General features: G+C 45.9%; 1 protein-coding gene across 1 annotated transcript in view; it reads left to right on the forward strand.

Annotated features, from left to right (window-relative positions):
• APCDD1 (adenomatosis polyposis coli down-regulated 1) overlaps positions 1-22,400 on the forward strand; it is a 39,039-nt gene that overhangs the window by 3,723 nt on the left and 12,916 nt on the right. The window contains exons 2-3 of the mRNA XM_011936614.1: positions 10,245-10,428; positions 13,290-13,821. Of these exons, the coding sequence (XP_011792004.1) occupies positions 10,245-10,428; positions 13,290-13,821 (716 nt within the window). The remainder of the gene's footprint in view (positions 1-10,244; positions 10,429-13,289; positions 13,822-22,400) is intronic.

The raw sequence follows: 22,400 nt of genomic DNA on the forward strand, positions 1-22,400 counted from the left end.
AAAAAAAAAAAAAAAAAAAACTTTGCAGGTTGCCAAATGAGAGTTTAACCGACACAGTGTGAGGAAACATTTATATAGGGTTAAATAGAAATCTTTGAAAAACTATTTTACTAAGGACAGTTTTTGTGGCCAAAAAAACATTGTCTTTCCTGCACTTTTTTCCCCTCTCTTAGTCATAAAAAGAAAATGAGGTCTTGAAAAGAAGCATGACTCATCTGTACCCAACAGGGGCAAGGGTCTTAGACAGATGTTAAATATCCTCTTGTTAAATACATTGACAAGCCAATTTCATTCTTTTATAGTAGCCAAGTTCATTGTTTTTCCCCTTAAATGAGAAAAGAACTAAATATAGGTGGGTGATATGTCTGTGTAATTACATACTACTATTTAGGGACAGACTGATGACAATATAATCAATCAAAGGGAGGCATAAAACATTTCAGACCAGAAATAGAAGATGATGTGTTAGTGATTATTGTCTACAGCGGTTGAAAGATACACAGCAGGGCATGTCTTCGGTAGACTCTTCCCCTGGAGTTGAAGTGATCGCAGGGAAAACCAGGAAAAAATCCACTACCATCCTCCAAGTATGAGTTCTTAATGGCTTCGTTTTGTGGACACAGGCCATTGCTTAGTCCTCGCCAATTTGGGAATAAAATTATTCTGGAAATTCATGTGATAGGTATGTACATCTCAAGGTTGGAGAAAGGATATGGTATCACCCTAAAATTATCAAGAGTATTTTGTTCTGCAAGGGTTTTCTGGTTTCATTCATTCAGCTAACCATTTATTCAGTAAGTTCATCTATGAGGGCCTACTACGTGCCAGGAGCCACCATTTGCCAGGTCCAGTGGCTGAAAGGGAGTATTCTCCCTTCCTTGAGGATTCTTGAAGAATATCTAGGGGAGGGAAGAGAAGAAAAACTGAATGTAGAGCCTCAGAGCTGAGTGGATGGAACACGGCAGTTGATAGCACTATTTTCCCTGCTGGGAATCCCACAAACGTGCAGCACACACACAGACACACACACATACACACAGACACACACACACAGACACAGACACACACACACAGACACAGACACACACACAGACACACACACAGACACACACAGACCACACACACACAGACACACACACACACACTACACACACACAGACCACAGACACACACACACACAGACACACACAGACCACAACTGTGCTGAAGAGGCTGGATGTGACTAGTCAGCTGCAGATCCAACATGCAAACTTTGCAACCTCTGGTTCAGCCCCAGTGTCCACCCTGAGGACTATGGCACTAGAAAATGGCACAGAAAAGTAACTTGTTTTCAACTAAAGTCAAATGGAGCCAGGAATTTGAAAACTTGACCTTATTATATTTCTCATAAAGAGAGACTGCCTTTAGATATGAAGATTTCAAGATGGGTAAAAGCAGCAAGCTTACTGCACAAAAAAAAAAAAGGAAATTAAAACAATAACTTGATAAGCACAAGTACCACAATGGTGGTAAAATTCAGTACTGTCTGCAATACATACATGCTTTTATTTCAAAAAAATGGAAAGCTGTGCTGGAGTTTATTTACCAGCCCCCACTTCAAAGCACACGTTTACAGTAATGACTGCCTATTTAATTGGGCAGGCAATTTCATGGCTAAGTAATTACCTGCTTTTAATCTAATCAGTCACATTTTATGTGTCACAACAATTCTAACTTGAAAACACTTTTCTCAGTCTGATTATTAAAGTATGCAGGGCACATTATATAAAGTACAGAAACTTGCAAAATGAACAAGGAAAGAATCATTTTAAGCTCTCCGTCATTGTTGATATTTTGACATTATACTTAGTCTTTTTCAAGTTCAGTTTTTTTCCCTTAAGCCTTAGAGTACATGTACAGAGATTAACCTGATCAAAGATTAGTTTAGCCCCAAGTGTGCTTGAAAATTATTGTTTCCTTCCCAAATAATTTTACATTTTATTATGTATAAAATACATTGGAACTTTTTATTTCTCAGTCAGTATAGATAGGCAGGTGAAAAACCATGGAATATATTCATCTAGATAATTCAGATTGTTAAAACTTTGTTGAGGCTGGGCGTGGTAACTCACGCCTGTAATCCCAGCACTTTGGGAGGCCAAGGCAGGCAGATCACCTGAGGTCAGGAGTTGGAGACCAGCCTGGCCAACATGGCGAAACCCTGTCTCTACTTAGAAAAATGCAAACAAAAAATTAGCTGAGTGTGGTGACGCACCCCTGTAATCCCAGCTTCATGGGAGGGTGAGGCAGGAGAATCACTTGAACCCGGGAGGCGGAGGTTGCAGTGAGCCGAGATCGTACCACTGCACTCCAGCCTGGGCGAGAGAGCAAGACTCTGTCTCAAAAAAAAAAAAAAAAGCAAAAAAAACTTTATTGAAAAATCAGGGACTTGGACATGGAGTATACTGTCCTATTTTACTTTTTCCCGTGTATGTCACGATGATTCAAGCCTAAGAGATACCTGAGCACGTAGTAGGCACTCAGCCATTTGTTGAATGAATGAATGTTGACTTGCAAAAGTCCAGCAGGCACCCCACCCTTTTTCTTCTCTCACTCTCTACAAAGGCTCTGTTTGGTTTCTGCGTACACTGGCCTGCTTGCTCAAAGCACCATGGGTTTAGGAATGAGATCTGCTGTGGAGGGCTCTAGCAGAGGTACTGTGTGTGTTCACTTTGGAAACTGTGCCAAGGACTGCTTTCTATGTGCATCGTCTGGTGAATTCAGGGGATGTGAACAGTTAACCCAACACATAGACCTTTTACTTAGGGCATAAACCTCCGTGTAAATAGTCAACCCTGTGCCTCCTTTTATTTAGGTGACTCTATTTTTAAAATGTGATATCTTTGGGAATTTTCACTCTCCGGTAGACTATTGTGATTATGATTGTAGTTACAATCATTGTGCAGTCATTTAGGATTACTGTCGGGGGGTAATGTATTCCTTGGAAGTAAATCATTAGTGCACACATGCAGGTGCACACACTTACATACCACCGAGCCCTCCAGAGCTCCAGGATCTCATTTAGTTTTCTGGACATGGTCGTCAATAAAATTATGTCCTAAAGCACACAGGACTTAATTTGTTTCTAACAGATGAACCACTCCTTCCAGAATCTACTTTATTCTCTGACATTCATTTGAAAGAAACTATTCCCTTTGCCATAATAATTTTATCAGGGCCCAGACCATTGGACCCCCAATGTCTGAGACCATTTTATGGTGGAATCATTTGGATAACCTTATTCAGAATTCCTCTGGACTGGGAACAGTCCCTGGAGAGCTTCCAGTTTAGCTAGTACCATGGAACTGACTTTATACATTCTCAATCAAGAGTGCCTCTGTACCTGTATAGTAGCTAGCATTTGATCAAATGAGATGATATATACATAAAGTGAATTGTCAAGTGTAATGCAAACATTAGTCATCATCATCATGATCATTATGTTTAGTTATAGAGGAAAAAGAAAGGCATATATTAGATGACTTACCCAAAACCACTTTGAAGACCAAAAACTCACAGCCATTTTCTTAATATTTGTTTGATCCTTTCAGATAACTCTTTTTTGCAGATTCACTCACAGCAAAATCTTAGTGAATGGGAACTCCATTCCCTAGTCCCCTTAATTAACATCTAGAATCTTCAACTAATCAAAATGTTGACATTATTTGTGTGTGTACTCTCACATGTAGTATATGGTTTCTGACTCTTGTTTTATATGTAAAATAAGAGGAAAAATCTTTTCATAGTCTACACAGAGTTGTTACAGGTTCATTCCTTTCTATCCACAGCCCCATTTTACAGGCATGGTTGTTCTTAATAATGACCTTAAGGCACTTTTAAGAACCTGGATCATCAAAGAAAGATAATAAGCTCAAACTGCATTTGACATACAATGGCAGAAGTTTCAACAACCGAATATTGTGATTAACCAACACTTCCAATTACACAAGGAATCCAATTAAGTGGAGGGGCTTAGGGTCTTTTCCTCTCGGGAGTCCCCTCTCTCTCACTAGAGAGCTGTTTTCCTTTCTCTTTCTTGTTTTTTGTTTTTTGTTTTTGCCTATTAAATCTTTGCTTTTAAACTCCTTAAAAAAAAAAACTGGAGGGGCTTAAAAACTTAGCATTATATATAATAAGCACATGTATTATTATAAATAGTAGGTATACTCACACAGGAATGGTTATTATTAGTGTGGTCCTTGAACTTTGCATTGCTAAACACTGGGATGATTGATTTATGCAATTTAAAATGTATTAAAAGAGACTGTATATATATTTTACAAAAGTTCCTTTTCAGATGCAAATGTAGTGCTAACTTACTGTAGCTTCCTTCCTTCCTTTCTCCCTTGCTCCCTTCCTCCTTCCCTCCCTGCCTCCCTACTTCCTTCCTTCCTGTGACTCTTCCTCCTTCCCTCTCTCCCTCCCTCCCTCCCTCCCTTCCTTCCTTCCTTTCTTCCTTTTTTAATATAACTTTGGTAATTCTTCCCCCCACAAGATGCAAAAGATGGCCAATGCCCCTCCAACACTACAAAAAAGATTTACTACAGTTTGTTGGGAGCTGTTCCCTTCTTTTATCTTTCTCATTTATCCAATCAAGAAATCATACAAGACTGAACCATTGCAGTAGCCTCATCACTGATCTTCCTGCTTCCAATCTGCCCTCCATGTCCCTCCAAAAAAACCAGAAAAGCAATTTTTCCAAAATGAAATTCTTACCACACCACGACATTGCAGAAAATCTTCTGGTGGCCCCCCTTCACCTTTCCAGTGAAGTCCCCACTCTGCGTAACAGATGTGTGGTGCATTCAACTGTGGCCCTGCCTCCCTCTGCCTTTCGTCCTAGGTCACCCTGTGTCCCCTTCTCTTAGAGCCTCCTACGTGAATCTGTCACTCATGCCCCACCATGCTTGAGTGTGCTCAAGCACACTCCTCCTAGACCACTTCTGTTCCATCTTCAAGATAGAGAGGCCTCTCCTTGAACCCTCGAGGAAGAATTCAGACCCTTCCCCCTCTCCGTAGAGTCCTCTACAACCCTACAGTTTCTTGTCCAACTGAGACTCCCGGGGGAGAAATGTTTGTGGCTGCTGTGTCCAGAACAGTGCCTGGCCCTTCAGAGCCTTACTGATGGAATGAATGAATGAGTGAATGATTCGCTAGTTCCAGTCCCGAATTTGGAATTGACTTACTTCAGGCGATGCAACAAACACAGGAGCTCCTTAGTTGACCAGAAATCTAAGATGAGTGTCCTTGGAGGGCACACCATGACTGATCCTTGAGAAGGAAGCTTTGGGGTTTACCGGTCTAACTTTTATGCTTGGCCTCTGCTGCAGCTGAAATTGGTGCTTCAAATGACTTTTTAATTCCCAGCCACTTAACAGAAGTAGTACTCACAGGAAAGTCATCCACATTTGCCACATCAGATGAGCCAAGTAAACACCGGAGACCACTTGCAGTGGTGAACTGAAGGCCTAAGAGTCAGTTTCTCCTGCCTTACAGCAACTTCTTTCACTTGACCCCTTTAATTTTGCTCCTTAAGAGTAAAATTAATTTTGCTCCTTAAGAGTAATGAAAATGTTGGGTACTTTGAAGGGAGAATTTAAAAATGGAATAAATACCAACCCCATTTTTCCATCTTAGAAATAGAATATTAACCTAGAGTGTGAGCCTGAAATCCCTGTGTCCTTGGGGAGCTGTGCCAGCCTTGGGGTTCTCCATCTGGCCGCTGACATGGGTGCCCTGGCTGCACTGCCAGCCTCGCTGGGTTCCTGAGCTGTGCTTATTGTCAAATGTGAGCAATAGCAAAATGGATATTGACCTTGAGAAACCCTGGGCTCTTTAGTATCATTTTTTTCCTGCTTTCCAATAATTTGTGTATTGGAGGGTCTTAGATTTTGTTTCTTCCATCACTGGTCAAAAGCATAGCTGTAGGCCTCCTTTCCTGTGTGGTTCTAGTCTTTTGAATGGCCCATGCAAGTGCTGCCCCCCACCCCTCTCTCTCCGCCTTTGAACTCCCTAGCTTCCTCCCCAGAACCTCCTTCCTCATTCTGACCCTTGTTCTTTGACATCCAGGCCAGTGAGACCTTAAAAGCTTCAAAGTAAAAACAAAACAAAACAAAACACAAAACATCTTTGTTAGTCTTTATGCTTCTGGCCCCTAAAGTCTAGCAAGTCAAGGTGAATAGGTATGTCTTACTTGTTTATTTTAGAGACAGGGTCTCACTCTGTCACCCAGGCTGGAGTGCAGTGGCGCAATCATAGCTCACTGCAGCCTTGAACTCCTGGGCTCATGTGATCCTCCCGCCTCAGCCTCCTGAGTAGCTGGGACTACAAGCATGTGCCACGATGCCTGACGGTTCTTTTCCTGTAGAGATGGGGTCTTGTTATGTTGCCCATGCTGGTCTCAAACTCCTAGCATCAAGCCATCCTCCCACCTCAGCCTCCCAGAGTGTTGGGATTACAGGCATGAGCCACTGTGCCCAGCCTCATTGACAGGTATTTGTTAAACTGAGTGGAACTTATCAGCAACCACAGAACTTGGCACTTTGGGCCTCACTCTCTTCTACATTGAGGGTCATCATTTAACTTTGCCTGGAGCCCCTGTGTCCTTACACTTTGTCCTCTTCAGAGCTCAGAGTGAGCCTGGCTCCTCCATGTGACTTTACCCTGATTTTAGCGGTTCTGTTAGTTAGAGGGGACTTTTTGAGGGTGGTCTAAGATCATTACTTGAAATAATACCAACCAACATGGTGCTCAACTGAAACCAACCTTAAAAAGTGGGTGATGTTTTTATCCCTTCGTCACTGACAAGTAGACCGAGGCTTGGAGAGTTAAGTGATCTGTTTAAGGTCACTGTGCTAATGTTGGGTTTTATTGACTGCAAGATACCCATCTTTTTCGTAATTTAAGATCTCTGCAGGGGGTGTGCATCTCACGGTCAGTGGGGGCCCCAGTTTCCCTTGGCCTCCAGGCAGCAGCCACGAGGGGCGACATTCCCTTTGCCTGTGTGAACCTGAACACAGATGCTCATACTGTCCCCACATCACCTCTTTTATGTTCCTCCTCGGGACTCATCTGGAGATTCATTGCAAATAAGCTGGTTTTGAACATCAAGAGAGTACACAACTGAGTCAGCATGCTTGGTGTTTTTCCTCCCTCACTCATAAGTTATACTCTCAGCACTGAAAAAGGAAAATCACGGTGAAAATCAGACAGATCTTGTAATAGAGCAGTGGAGTGTTAATTTGACATTAGTGAAGCAAGTATTTATTGCTGGAAGAATAACTGCAACTCCGTATTTTCTCACACAGCATCAATCAACTACTTAGAAAGGAGAAAGGCCAAAAAAGATGAGGCATTGTTTTAGTTTTGTTGCTGAGAAACATGCAGAGCAAACAGATTACCTGTCACACGTGCAGCAGTGCCACCAAATGCAAGAGAAATTGCCAAATGTCTTTGACTAGAAACAGAAATGTCAGTGCCGTCGGAGGCTGCTGCAAATAATTCATGGGTATCTCAGGACTGTTGTTAAGGCACCATGTCATTGTTTAGGTGTGCGTGTTTTGTCACTGATAATAAAATAATGATACATCTTAACACTCCTTGATGTCTTGGATCCAATGCAATCCTTCAAGTGGCAGATCTAGTTTCAAACTCAAGCAGCTGAACTTTGGAGATTTTACCCACATCCACTACACTCCTGACTTTTATTACCTTCATGGGAAAACACTTGCAGGGTGTAGAGGTTTACAAATCAAGTTTTAGAACACAGCTTGGTTGATAGTGAGATGATTGCTTCTTTACTGAATGCTTAGTAGCATATTTAAAGCAGAATCTTCCCCAACTCCCAATACCTTGTAACTTTAACTAACATCTATTTTAAGTTAGCCACATCAAAATTGATCATACTGTTGACCCACCAGACAGCAAGTTATACTCGGTTTCATTCCTTGACTGCCTAGCAGGGACACTGAGGAAATGTTGACAGTTATCAAGATAACTACAACAGTGGAGGCTGGTGGAGGTCCAGTGAGCAGTCCCCTCTCCCCTACTCTGGTTCAGAACTAAGAGAGTGTTCAACATGAGGGTGAGGCACATGGGGATTAAAACATTAGCATAGTGATGAATACTCGATCAGAAGATACAGTGTAGATGGGTGCCCGTGACAGGAGTGCTCATAGTTCCCCCCGAATGTTTCAGACTTCCCATCTGGCCCAGTGCCACAGCTGAACAACCAAAGGGGCATGGTCCTCAATCCCTGAGGGAGCTGATCAGAATACATGTGATTGGTAAATAGGCTGGTTTTGAAAAGAAAAAAATGACTGAGTCAAGCATGCTCGCTTCCACTTCCATAACTCATGTGCCTTCACCAGGGGAGGGCAGAAGGAGGGACAGGGAGGGAATGCCCAGGAGTACCACTCTAGTGGAGATGCCTTCCCTCAGTGGAACTCAAGGCCTCAGGAAAGGAAGCCCTGGCTTAATAACCATGACCATGAATAATGATAACACTGGGCAGAGTTCTCATGTTTAGAGTTTGCCCCATTCTAGCTCAGGCCAAAATTAAGGGACTTGGCTAAACAGGGCTGAGTGAGGTTGCCTTAAATTTGAACATGGCACTGTCCTCTTGTGTCTAGAATCTCTTTTCACAATTTTCATTTAGTTGAGTAATACCCATATTTGTCTCACAGACATCCATTGCATGTAAAATCTGTAAGAACAATCAGAAGCTGTCTTTCCATCTCAAAGCCAGAATTCTACTTAGAGGGAAAATCTGGGAGTTCAGATACAGAAACTTCTGTCTTCTCAACACTAATACTTTCCATCAAAAACTAGTTCAGTCTTTTGAATGTTTTGTCCACATGATGGTAAATATCTGAATATTTAACAGATATCTGAGGTTATCATCCTGCAGGTCTCAGTTTATCCAGGTAGATTTTCATCGTGCTGCTGTAAGTCACTATATTCTGAATCTAACTTCTGATTTTCAAATCGTCTCTCAGAAACCATGCTTTCTCTATGAAGCTATTTATGTGTTGATTAAAACATATAATTGCTTCCTCACCAGTAGAATTCTAACAGGTACATTTTGTTTTTTATATTTTTAAAAAGTTTGTACCATTGTCTAACTAGTGTCTTTTCTGCTAACACAGGGCTAAATACATAGTAGATCCGCCATAAATGCCTGTTGATTTGTTAATCACTTTGGGAGTGAGTATCAGAGGAGACCGTGGCTTTCGGATAATAACTCCATTAGTTTAGTTTTAATTGCTTTATTCTGAACATTAGGCTGGTGGTAGTTTTGCTTGGGAAGATTGTGGCCAACCTGCACCACTCGTTCAGAAGATAAGCTTACTGCTAGTATTTCTTTACCCCTGGGAAATAAACATATGTAATATTGCCATTATTCTTAATTTAAAGCCCTATATTGTATGTTTAGCTTGTTTCTGGCCTTTTGAAGGTGAGGGGCTGGACTTGGAAGATAATTGGGGGGAAATGTCACACCATGTCCCTATTGTAGGAGGGTGCAAGGCTCACATCCCCTGGTGAGCAGCCGTGTAGGGGACATCCACTTGAAGACAGAGAACCAGAAGAGGCAAGGCTTGGTGTAAGCAGATGGAGTCAAGCCAGCAAGCAGATCCCAGCTGGGAATCTTCCTAGTCCCCTGGGCCTTCTCCTTCCATCACTGCCCAGGCTGCAGTTTCATTGAGGCTGGTCTCCTTGCTGTTTCCTTTCCTCACCTAAATCTGCCGTTGTGTAAATTCACCCTTATTGATGGCACCTCTTTCACCTCTCCCGACCTCCTCCACTTTGGTGACTCCAGAACATGTTCATTTCTCTCTCCTACAGTGCCGGTCACGTTCCCTTGGCCACCCTGCACAAACCCTTCTTAGATGCACAACCTTCACTGTTGCTTCACAGATGCGTGGATTTGATCTCTGGCTTTGCCAGGAACTAGCTAAGTGACCTCAAGCAAGTTATGTTGGTGATCTCCAGGGACCTCAGTTTTCTCACCAGGGAATTGATCTACAATGACACTTGCCACTTCGGAATGTGCATCCTGTGCGAGAGTGTGCACTGTGATGACACTTTGTACAATAAACAATCATTTCCCACCTTCAGCCACTGACTGCTGCAGAGGTGGTTGTTTGGCGTGATTCATGTCTGCTGCTACTTCTTCTTTTGGCTAACTTTCCACTTTGATTTTTCAGGGCTGGGAGAGGGTTCTGCCCTCCTTCATCCAGACAGCAGGTCCCATCCTAGGTCCTTAGAGAAAAGTGCCTGGAGGGCTTTCAAGGAGTCACAGTGCCATCACATGCTCAAACATCTCCACAATGGCGCAAGGATCACCGTGCAGATGCCACCTACAATCGAGGGCCACTGGGTCTCCACAGGGTAAGAGGACAGGTGGGGTCTGGGAGAGGCCAGAGAGCACACCACTATGGAAGACCCTTCTTATGGGTTCTCAGATGCATAGAGACTTTATCACTTACAATGATTTAGGTGTTGTCTAAGTTCTAATGAAGAACCAAACTACTCTTTGAAATTATGGTTGGTTGAGAAAAATAGCCAACTACTGTAGAAATCTTATGCTAAAGCAGAGATTATATTGTACTCCTGTTAACCACACAGCGTGAGTGAATAGATCCTTGTTTACTGAACTCTATGGGACTACTTGTGTATAAAAAGAAACCATTAGCAAGTGAAATTAAGAGTCTGTGTTTCACCAACCCTGAAGCATGCCTTCCAAGCTCCGGATGGTGTAAATATTCTAGCCATATTCTGGTAATTTAATATATGGCTTCGGGGTTCTAAGAGTAAGTTAAAAGCTACCTCTGCTAGCCAGGGTGCAGGTCTTGGATTCTTTTCCATGCTATGAAGCTGAGATTTATCCCAGTTTGAGCCCTGGCTTATCTTCCGTTAGAGCTTTTAAAAATAGCCTAGAGGCAGATCTGCGATTTTTTTTTTTTTTTCTACCCATTAAATTGCTGAGAATTAACAAGACTAACTCTGGGATCTGATCACTTCTCCCTATGTGCTGTTCCTGGGATCTGGATAGCAGCCTCCAAGTTCCTTGGGGAGGGATCAGATGAATACGGAGAAGAGAAAAAAAGAAATTGTATAACATGATGAGGACGCAGAATTTTATTTCATAAAAATGAGGTCTCTCAAAATAACCACAATAAACAATTTGCATAAACAACCTTCATGTTACATACTTTTAAAATATTTATCATTTTATTCAACAAATATTGAGTGCCTACCATATGCCAAACACTATTTTAAGTTTTATTTATATAGCAGTGAACAAAACAGACCTGGTCCCTATCATCAGGGGTTTTATAAGTAAATACACAAGAAGTGCTATGAAAGTGGAGGGGTGGGGGAGGCAACAGGTGCTAAAAGAGAAAAAGAGAATAAACCATTTTAAAATCGGGGCGGAGTTCAGAAAGCCTACCAAGGAAGGGGACCCTGGAACTGAGACACTGTTGGCTGTGCAAAGACTGTGGGAAGAAAGCGCTTTGTATTTAAAGAACCAGAGGCCAGGCTAGACACAGAGTGAGCAAGAGGCTGGCTAGAGTGAAGGACTGGCTGGCTGAGAGCCCTGTGGCTGGGATGCAGTAAACCAGGGCAGATAGCCTCGGATGGGGCTGTTGGGGCGGGTAGGCCAGCTCTAAGGCATCTTGCAGACCAGCTTTTCTAACCTAAGAGAACTGAAAAGTCATTGAAGAGCTTACAGCAGGGGCCGTGCTTAAAACATGATTCAACTTTTTGAAAGGGCATTCTGGCTGCTGTTTGGCAAATGGATGGGAGAAAAAGTGATTTGGGGGTGACCAGTTAAAAGACCTTTGCAACCGTTCTGGTTAGAGAGGACGGAGGCTTAGGTAAGAGGAGCTGCAGGGGCAACTGAGAAGTGAGTGGGCCTGAGATCCACTGTACGTGGCAGGCTGTTGATGCTTAGATTAAAAAATTAAACATAAGGGATCTTCTTTTCTAAACCTCATCTAACATGAATCACTGCTTACACTAAACTTCTCTTTCCTTGTGGGAGAAATCTGGGGTGTTTTCTGTCTCCTTTTTCTAAGATTACAGATACCCCAGGTACCGTTGAGTGCTTTATGTCCATAGGATGCTACTCGACAGCAGGCGTCAAACTTTACGTAGCAACAGTACCCCCTTCTAAATAATGCTTATCTTTCACCAATCCATCAACGAACAAATTAAAAAGTGTTAGCAATTTTGAAATCCACTTGTGTTTGGCATTTTAGCCTGACTGCTTGATTTAGCAACGCTTCGTCGGTTCCAACCAGAACCTGTGTTAGCATCATAGATGAGAGCAGAGTGGGAAGGCCAGAATTGATGAGCTGAAAGTCATGGCGTCACTGAGACTAGGAGCTAACAAAAGGCTAAGGCCAGGTTATTTGGCCAGGGCTTTAAGTACCTCCCGTGCCCTCCGTTGCAGCCTCAGCTAGTGTATATGAATGGCTGACAGAGCCGTGTGTGAAATCCCTCAATTCCATCCCACTACTGTTATGCTCTGTAGATTCTGCCTTAGTGTTTCTGGCTCAGGAACCTAGCATTCATCTAATGCCACATTGGCAACCATCACAAACAAAAGGAACCCTTATTTCTGTTGTGCCAGCTTTGCTTTTAGTTAATTGCCCCTTTACTTTTCTACTAGAGAGAAAATTAATTTTGAATGGACAAGAAGACACCAGGTGACTCGTTTCTGTCTCAGGATGACGGACATTTTGCACCTGCCTACTTAGACAAGGTCCATAAAATAAAAGTGCTCAGGAAGTCGACTGTTTTTGAACTAGCATAAGGAAACTTCTTTTATAGGCCAGCACAGCACTCATCCTCCTTATCCAAAAAGAAATGCCTGCATAGGGCAGCAGGTATTTGCCCTCCTGGCCTGCTCGTGAAGCTAGTGGAAGGCTGGCTGAGGCAGTGATTAGGAGCGCAGCGTCAGAGCCAGGCTGCCTGGATTCATGGACTGGCTCTGACACTTGCTGGTCATGTGCTCTTGGGCATGTTCCCTAACCTCAGTTTCCCCACCTGTAAAATGTGGGTGATGATAATACCTGGCTCCTAGGTTGTGAGGAGTCAGTGAGTTGGTATCTCTAAAGGGCTGACAACAGTGTCTGGCCCATCAGCAGTTCATTATTATTTCTGTAATTTCTTAATACCATAATGAATCTCTTTCCCATACCTTTGGGCTTACAAAGGTCTCTTCTTCTCCTTCTCTTTCCCAGCTGTGAAGTAAGGTCAGGCCCAGAGTTCATCACAAGGTCCTACAGATTCTACCACAATAACACCTTCAAGGCCTACCAGTTTTATTATGGCAGCAACCGGTGCACAAATCCCACTTATACTCTCATTATCCGGGGCAAGATCCGCCTCCGCCAGGCCTCCTGGATCATCCGAGGGGGCACGGAAGCCGACTACCAGCTGCACAACGTCCAGGTGATCTGCCACACAGAGGCGGTGGCCGAGAAGCTCGGCCAGCAGGTGAACCGCACGTGCCCGGGGTTCCTCGCAGACGGAGGTCCCTGGGTGCAAGACGTGGCCTATGACCTCTGGCGAGAGGAGAATGGCTGTGAGTGCACCAAGGCCGTGAACTTTGCCATGCATGAGCTTCAGCTCATCCGGGTGGAGAAGCAGTACCTTCACCACAACCTCGACCACCTGGTCGAGGAGCTCTTCCTTGGTGACATTCACACTGATGCCACCCAGAGGATGTTCTACCGGCCGTCCAGTTACCAGCCCCCTCTGCAGAATGCCAAGGTACCTCAGAGCTCTGTGTTCTCTTTATTGAATAAAGTGGGGAATCCTTCTTAAAGGCTTGCCATGGGGGCTTCAGGGCACCCTTGAAAGGGGGAATTCTGCTTCATGGCGGGGCAGGCCAAGGTGGGGCTACTGCGAGGTGGGAGGAGACGGGGAAGGCTGGGGCTGGGGGGCGCTGTAGCCAGTCAGGAGACCTGGGTCTGCCACCAACGTGCCCTGTGACTTGGAACCTCGGTTCTCCTACTGAAGTGGGTGGTGGTGTGCGATGATGGTTCTAGAAAATTCCTAAGGCTCCTTTCAGCTCTCCCATCCCAGGAACCTCTTCAGTGACTCCAAGAGGACAGTGCGAAGGTGATGTCATCACCACACCTGGAAAAGATACTAAACAATAGCAGCCACCCGGGCCCTGGAGGAGGTGGGGAGGGACAGAAAAGGGAGGTGACAGTGGGATTTGTGTGGGGTGTTAGACTCCACGGAGACCATCCACCAGAGTCACTGCTTCAGTCCTCAGGCCACCCTGGTGAGTCCCGACACTCTTGGGCGGCACAGCCTGCTGCGGTCCCAGGGGTCATGGCTCCTGTGCAGGCCACATGGCTACTGAGTTTTCTTGCAGGACCGTGAGCCCAAAGGTCCTTCCTCCATACCCCACGTTCTTTTCATTTCACTAAGGAAAATGTAAAGTCACCATAATCAGAAGAGGGGACTATGGAGGGCAGGAAACAATTAAACCTTATAATGTCTTTTCCTTGAATGATATTCTACTAATTATATTTGGAATTCACGAGGCATTTCCTTCCCACAAGCTCAGAGTACATGTCCATGTGTAACTCGATCGCCTCCACCATCTCCCCGCAGAGCCTGTGAAGTCCCAGGCAGGAGGGGAGCGGGCTTCTGCCCAGGGCGCGGTGTGAACATGCAGACCCGGGCCTGCTAGGGCTGGGCGGTGGGCAGGTCTCTGTGGAGCATCTCCCCGGCCATCCCCACTGGCTTCGTGGAACACTCTCCGGCACAGTGGCTCCGTAACTGTGAACCCTGCTTAACTTTTGTTTGGTGGTTTCTTCATTTTTTAAAAATCTTTTTTCTTATTAGTCCTCCAAGACTACTCATAACCAACAGAGGTGTCACAGGGCACTTCCTCCGCCAAAGACTGCTCCGTGTTACCTTTTTTAATCTATGTTATTGTGAGCTTGTGCAATGCAAGTGGCTTTTATTATAATGATGAAATAGCTGCTGAGAAAGCCCGCTTGGTGGAGGCTGCTTCCTCCGTGAATCTTTTCACGGCCGTGTCCCCGCGTGTGAGATGAAGCCCTGTGCTCAGCCCATGTGGCCAGGCCCCGCACTCCCGCCGGCTGAGGATGCCCTTGGGGGTTTGTTCCAACACAGATCAGGAGCCAGGCTCATTTCATTCCGCCTTGTAAGTTTCAATTGCGCCGAAGAGGCCAACGTGAATTAGGGCAGAGGCAGGGCAGCCTCTGAGGCCGGCTCCATTGCCGCCGCTGTCGGGGGATCCCAGAGGATTTCCTAGAATGGGACACGGGGAAAGGAGACCAAAGTTCTGCCCCTTCAACATGTGGATTCCCCAGGACAGGTACCAGGAGGAAAATCGGCTCGTAGGGTGATAACCTGGCCTGGGGTGTGCTTTCCGGGTCAGGCTTGAGCGGGTGTCTTGGGAAAATGGGAATAACGGGCTTCGAATTACATGTTGGGACCTTTCTGGTTGGCAGCACTGCCCAAAGGCGGCACTGGACACCGAAGCTGCATAGCATTTCTCCTGTTTAATACTGGACACCGAAGCTGCATAGCATTTCTCCTGTTTTATACTGGGCACCGTAGCTGCATAGCATTTCTCCTGTTTAATACTGGGCACCGTAGCTGCATAGCATTTCTCCTGTTTAATACTGGACACCGAAGCTGCATAGCATTTCTCCTGTTTTATACTGGCCAGGTCCACTTGGTTTGAGATAGTAGCAGGAGAAGGGGCTTCATACCTACCTTTGGCTCACTCTGAGTATAGTCTAGCCATCTTTCTGGGAATTTTTTTTTTTTTTTTTTGAAACCGAGTTTTGCTCTCGTCGCCCAGGCTGGAGTGAGTGGCGCCATCTCGGCTCACTGCAAGCTCCGCCTCCCGGGTTCCAGCGATTCTCCTGCCTCAGCCTTGCAAGTAGCTGGGACTACAGGTGCCCGCCACCACGCCCAGCTAGTTTGTGTAGTTTTAGTAGAGACGGGGTTTCACCGTGTTGGCCAGGCTGGTCTCCAACTCCCAGTCTCAGGTGATCCGCGCACTTCGGCCTCCCAAAGTGCTGGGATTACAGGCGGGAGCCACCGGCCGCCACCTTTCAAATGATCTCAGGTAACGGTAGGAAGGTGCGAATGTCAGGAATGAAAATGGCCCCGATAATCCGGAAACCTGGGGTTAGCCAGGAGCATCCCCGCAACCCGCCGTTCCCCCGGGGCCTTTGTGAACGTCTGCTGAACAGGAAGAGCCTGCCCGCCCTCTAGCAGAGACACCAAGGAGCCGCAAAACACCAGAAAGCACAGGGCGCCTTGAGTGCCAGGTCTGAGTGAGGAGGCGGCCGGGGAACTTGCTGGGCCGGCGTCGGCCGGGCTGTTGGCTCCGAACTTGACCTTGGGTTAGTCTTTTGCACCCACTCGGGTTCTGGTTCCTTTTCTTCACCTTCATGCACCTGCGTGGGCTCTAATCTCTTTTGCTGCTTTTAGCACTTGCGGAAAAATTAACCATAACCACGTTTATTTTCTTACCTGCCTCTCTACCCCGTTGCACTTCGGGGTGTGGCTCCGCAGATGCAGTCTGAAAGCCCAGCCAGCATTGTTAAGGCTGGCGCCCGGGGGGACTCCAGGAGGGGACACTTCATTCCCGTCGGTGCCCCTCCACAGACCTGTCTGTGGCTCCTGGAGGGAAAACGCCCCGCAAGTGAAAAGTATTAACTATTGGCATGGGAATTAAAGACAGCAATTGTAAAGCTGACCTTTTTAGAATTCAACACCTTCTGGACAGATTGGCAGGTTGTGTGGACTTCAGAAACGGCAGCCAATCCTGGAAGCCAGTTCTGCTGTCATCAGCCGGGGGGCATCGGTAGTTATCTCACCTACTGGAGACTTCGTTTTCCTTTTCTGTAAAATGGCAAAAATATAAGAATCAATAGGGCTAATCAATAGGGTTATCCTGTGGGCATCAGGATAGGGCCTGAACGCAAAGCTCCATCTCTCTTAACCTAGAGTAAGTCGCCCTTCTAGGCCAATGGCTCAGAGAGGAATGAGAATGACAATGACAACTGACCAGGGAACATCAAAGTGTTTCATGATGCCTCGCCATAAAACACTTCCTCCCATTTTCTCCTCCCTGCTCTGCTAAGGCAGTTGTGGGAACATTTACCCAGATTCTTAAGAAGTAGACTCTTGAAACGCTAGGCCTGATTCCTTGATGACAGAAAATTAAGGTGGAAAGAGCTTTAGGACCTTAGATACTACACGAGACATATTGTTAAGTGGGAAACAAGGAAGTTACAAAATAGCATGAATAATATGATACCATGTGCATACAACTAATAATGAAAGGAGAAGAAGAGGGACTCTTTGCAAAGGAATCAGATATTTCTGGAGGAAATTGATGACTGCCTCAGAGGAAGAGACAGAGCTATCTATCTGGGATGGTCGGACAGAGACTTCACTTTCGGTACCTCTTGCATTTTGTGCTGTGATCTTCTATTACCTAAGCACAGTCATCATGGAAAATTTAGATTTAAAAAAAAAAAAAAAAAAAGCCCAAACTCCTAGTGTGATCTGATGAGCCACCCCCTGCATACCTCTTCAAATTTATCCTCTACATTGTTCGCGCCACTGCACTCCAGCCTGGGCAACGGGGTAAGACTCCATTTCTCAACTTAAAAAAAAAAAAAAAAAAAGCCCAGCCAACACTCCCAGACCCAGAGGAATGCTGTGGCCACAGATGCAGGTGGCAGCCCAGCTGGGAGGAGGACCCAGGCTTCCTGAGCCAGCCCGGCTGCCTCGCGAGATGGCTGGGGGGTCAGTGGAAGGCCGAGTGGCTCCGGGAGCTGAAAGGGTCCATTCTTCTCTTGTCTCTCGCCTTGTACCTCTTGGCCTGCAGTGTGCAGTGGAGTCTTCAGGAAGTTTTCAGATCCTTCCCCAGGACAGCTGTGAGAAGGAACAAAATGGACTCAGCCATTGGTGTCTTTCCAGACCCGGGCACCAGAAAGACTGGGCACTGTGTGCCCACATGGGCCCAGCCACAGCAGGTCGTCCGAGCTGTCTGTGGCCGCCCGGCGGAGACAGGAAGAAAGGCTGGGAGGGCGTCTTCAAAGACCGCACACGCCTGCCCAGGAGAGGCTGAAACCTTCTTCTTTGAACTCTTCTCCTTCCCTAATTGCTGGTCCATAGAGACCGAGCTGAAAATTAGTTTAAATGCTAAATTGAGTTTCAAACCACGAGTCTCAGCCCCTCTAGAAACAGGACACCGTGTAAAAATAGAAACTTTAAGTCAACTTGTTTTTCTAAGCTTTATACAGCTTTGCCGTGAGGTCCAGAGTCCTTTGGCAAATAAGTGATGTTTGAAGAGATTCAGGTGTGCTGGGAGGTTCGTTCAGGATAGAATTGGCTACTCTTCGTTGTAAAAAAGTCAAGACAGCCTAAAGTAATCCTGAAAGAAGATGCTTTGCCTGAATCAAGTTTAGCATCAGAGCAGCCATAACCCTCTGCCGAGATTCTTCAGAACCATGCAGTTGGAGGGGTAGAAGCCAGGCTCATTCTTTCAGGGATGGAATCAAATGGTAATTAAAAGCAAATGATTGCCAGGGTCGTTAGAGATGCCAGAGCCTCAGGATCAGACTCGTAAGCAAATGGAATTGGTCTTTCTCCAAAATCCTGCACTGATTTAACCACAGGATCGTAAATCAGAGGGGCTGTCTGAAAACGAGACAGCCTTCCCCAGGCCGTGCATCTGAAATACTCAATCCCAGCACACGTACAGCGGGGGAGCCACACACAGGAGGAATAAAAGCACCAGACTTCGGGAGTACCTGAGCACTGCAGGACAACAGCGTGCTGCGTTTTCTCTCTCAAATTCTTTAGGAGCCGCTAGGCTGTGAGCCAGCTTATGTTTTTGAGGCAGCTTGCCTCTCAGAGGCTTTTTAGAGGAGGTGTGAGCTGTGCGGCTTCCTGATATCAGTGACACCGTGGGGATGTTGAGTCAGGTGGCCTTGGGGCCTGGACTTTTCAGCCCAGCTGCAGGAGCCGGCATGGAGGGACGTCTCCCTGAGCACGTGCTTGGTGTGGCTCCTGGGTGGGTGGGCGACCGCGTCTCTGGTGTATAGAAGGAGCCAAGTGCTTGTGGAAGAATTCCATGCCACTTCTCTTTCTGCTGGTGTGGATTTGCAGAGGTGATGGGAGATGAAGGAGGTGGTGGACGACCAGAAGTTCAAGAAGTCGTGACCTAAGACAGTTTCAAGAACTAGTCTTACAGGAAGGAGGGCCCTAGAAGAAAACTGACTGCTCCTTGGAGCCACGTGTTTCCTATAGGGCAGCAAATGTTGCACAAATTCTATAAAAAAACAAAAAACGGAGCTGGCAACTGGGATCCGTTGAGGGGGTCTTGACCCTGAAGGGGTTGCTTTTGTGGACATTTCATCTGGGCCGAGGTGTGCAGTGTCACAATGGCTGGGCTACAAGGCTGCTGATATACACTTTTATTGCAGAAACAGCTCATTATATTTCTTGACTCCAGAGTATTTCAGCAGATAAACAGGCATGCAAGGTTGCTTTATTTAAGGAGTTAGGGGACCAGGAAATATTTGTTGTCAGGGACAATTTAAGTGGTAAACATTTTATCCCTTAAAAGGCAAGAAAGCTCAGAGGACATGAGGAAAGCCTGCAAAAGCAGGAAATTGGCCATTTAAAAAGTCCGCATGAGGTCCCTACTCCAGGGAGTGTTTGCTGAGCCCCGAGGGGAGAAAGGAAGGGGATGGGCCAGCCAGGAGTGCCCAGTGGATTTACAGCAGATTTAATAAGTCTACTTTAATTATTTAAATGAATCAAAATGCATTGGAGTGGAAGAAAGAAACAAGTAAAAATAAATGAAAATTCTTTTTGGAAACCACTCTTGAAGTCTTTTAAAGAGCCATCTTCTTAGGGTCCTTTTTCCCCAGCTGCTGGGTCAGCGGTCATGTGTATGTATAAGAAGGTGGAGGCAAAATCGTCTTCTTCGTGATTCGAATGTTAACTAAAACAGAAAACGACTTTGTGAGCTCACTTCTCAGATTCTAAGCTGGCTTGGAAGCCCATTTCCAGAAGGCTAATGTTGCTCCTCAGGACCTCTCAGCTGCCCCTGCTCAACTCCAGGACGCAGAAGTGTTCCGTTGAGTTTTGCTCCCCTCTGCTTCGCAGCCAACTACAGGCCCAGGAATTAGCAGCCTGGTTTCTCCTTTTCTCCCTCATCCTCCTGGCCCAGGCCCCTTCCTGGATGGTGGTAACAGGCCCGGGGTGGCTGTGCAGCCTCCCTGAGGCTCTCTGAGTTCCCCTGGCCCCACAGAGGTGCCTGCATTCTGGCAGGGATGGCAGGATCCTGGCAGCTGCACGGGGACTGTACACTGAGGGAGCTGCCCGCACCTGCGGGGATCAGGTGCTGGGCAGCAGGTGCCTCAGTCCATCCGGGCTGCCATAGTGAAGCTGCATGGACTGGGGACAGCTACTCACTTCTCCCAGTTCTGGATGTTGGAGGGCCAAGATCAAGGCACCAGCAGAGTGGGAGGCTGGAATCCTGGTCAGGGCTCTCCTGGGTTGCAGACTGCTGTATCCTCCCCTTGTATCCTCATGTGGCAGCAAGACAGCTAGATAACTCTCAGCCTCTTTTATAAGGGCACTAATCCCCTTCTGAAGGGCTGCACCCTCATGACCTAGTCACCCCCCACAGACCCCACCTCCTAATTTCCTCACATTGGTGGTAAGGATTTAACATGGATTTTGAGGGGACACAGTGTATTGCAGTGAGATAGACAGCAAGCCTGCCTGGGCAGTCTGTACCTAAAGCCACAGCTCTTCACCCACTTCCTTCTGAAAGTAGCATCATCATGCTATCTTTAGTTGATTAAAATGAGCCCGAGTTCACAAACTCCTAGAATCACAGATCTGAAAAGCACCCTGAGTTCCCTCCACAAGGGAGGTGGGGGCCCATCATTTGTGATGAATGCTAGCTACCCCATTTAACTCTTTACATATCCAATGCCAGCTTTCTCTCCATTTGCCTGTTAGCCGAAAGCCCTGTGCAGTTCTCTTCTGGATGTCGTGGGAAATACAACAAAGAGAGAACACTTGGTCTTGGCCTCAAAGAACTCGTAATAGAGAAGACCCAAGAAGGATGTACCTGCAGGGTTATCTACAGCAGAAATTTAATCAAATACTCGGCACATCGCAGTTACAAAGAAAGCTTTCAATGTGAGCCATTGGCCACTGCAGGTTTCTTTGTGAGAAACATTCGTGTGCTTTTTATCCCAGGGAACAAAACCCTAGGAAAGGAAGTTTCCATCATCTACTCCCATTTTTCCTCCTTCTTGAACAAAACTTTTAGCTCAAGGAACAGTGCTTTTGAAGACTTGTGTTTCATGTGGCCTGCTTCCTTAGTTGATCTGTTCACAACAAGATCACATCAAGTAAATTGGGTAAATTGTTTTCACCATTCTGGGAAGATGGTGAAAACAAGTGGATACGGTCAGCAAATGTTGATGAACCACCTCTCCAGAAATAAATATTGGCAGGGTACAGAGAAAGCCTGGAGTATCCCCATCAGTCACTGGCCAGAGAAGACCTTTTCCTGGGCTGGAGTCCTTGCTGGGGAAATGTCTGATCTTTGCAGCCTATGAGGCAACTCTGGCCAGGAGGCAGCACTCAGCAAGTCCTAAGACCAAATTACTATCCTGGCTCCACTTTGGGCTTGTAAAGTCATCCGACTGTTTCTCTCCAGATGCCTTAGTTGCCGCGTCTGCCGTGGTCTCCTGGGAGGTTGTAAAGTCTAAGGAGATGCTGTACTTGAGCCCCCGAGACTCGAATACCCTGTGAATCCTCGCTGTGGTTATTTAACTTGTTACCTGCAGCTAAGCAGGAATCAGAGAGCAGAGTAGGCAGAACCCCACTCTTTGCCTAGAACATTGCTCATTTATAAAGTATAAGCTGCTTTCGCATTTTTAGAATAAGCTTAATTTTTTTCCCAGAGATTATTTGCATAGGATCTTTTTTCTCCCTTCCCCTTTCTGATGAACGCTTTTTATAGTGTGTATAAAGAATAGCAACAAGGAAACACTTTCTGGTTCCTCTGCTTTAACCTTCAAATCTTCTGCGTACAGAAGCTCTGGCTTTAAATAGCCTTTTCTAAGATTCGGGGAAAGGGGGTGCCGTGGAAGCCAAGTTGGTGAGCCTGGGAGAGGACACTTCTCAAATGAGAGTCACGTCTTGGAACATGGATCCCCAAAAAAGAGGGAATAATTTTACAGAGCAAATGATATTCCACAGTACCCATCACTCACCATGTATAAAAACTGCATGTGTAATTCTCT

The sequence above is a fragment of the Colobus angolensis genome, unplaced genomic scaffold, assembly GCF_000951035.1.
Source record: "Colobus angolensis palliatus isolate OR3802 unplaced genomic scaffold, Cang.pa_1.0 Scaffold155, whole genome shotgun sequence".
Classification (NCBI taxonomy): domain Eukaryota; kingdom Metazoa; phylum Chordata; class Mammalia; order Primates; family Cercopithecidae; genus Colobus; species Colobus angolensis.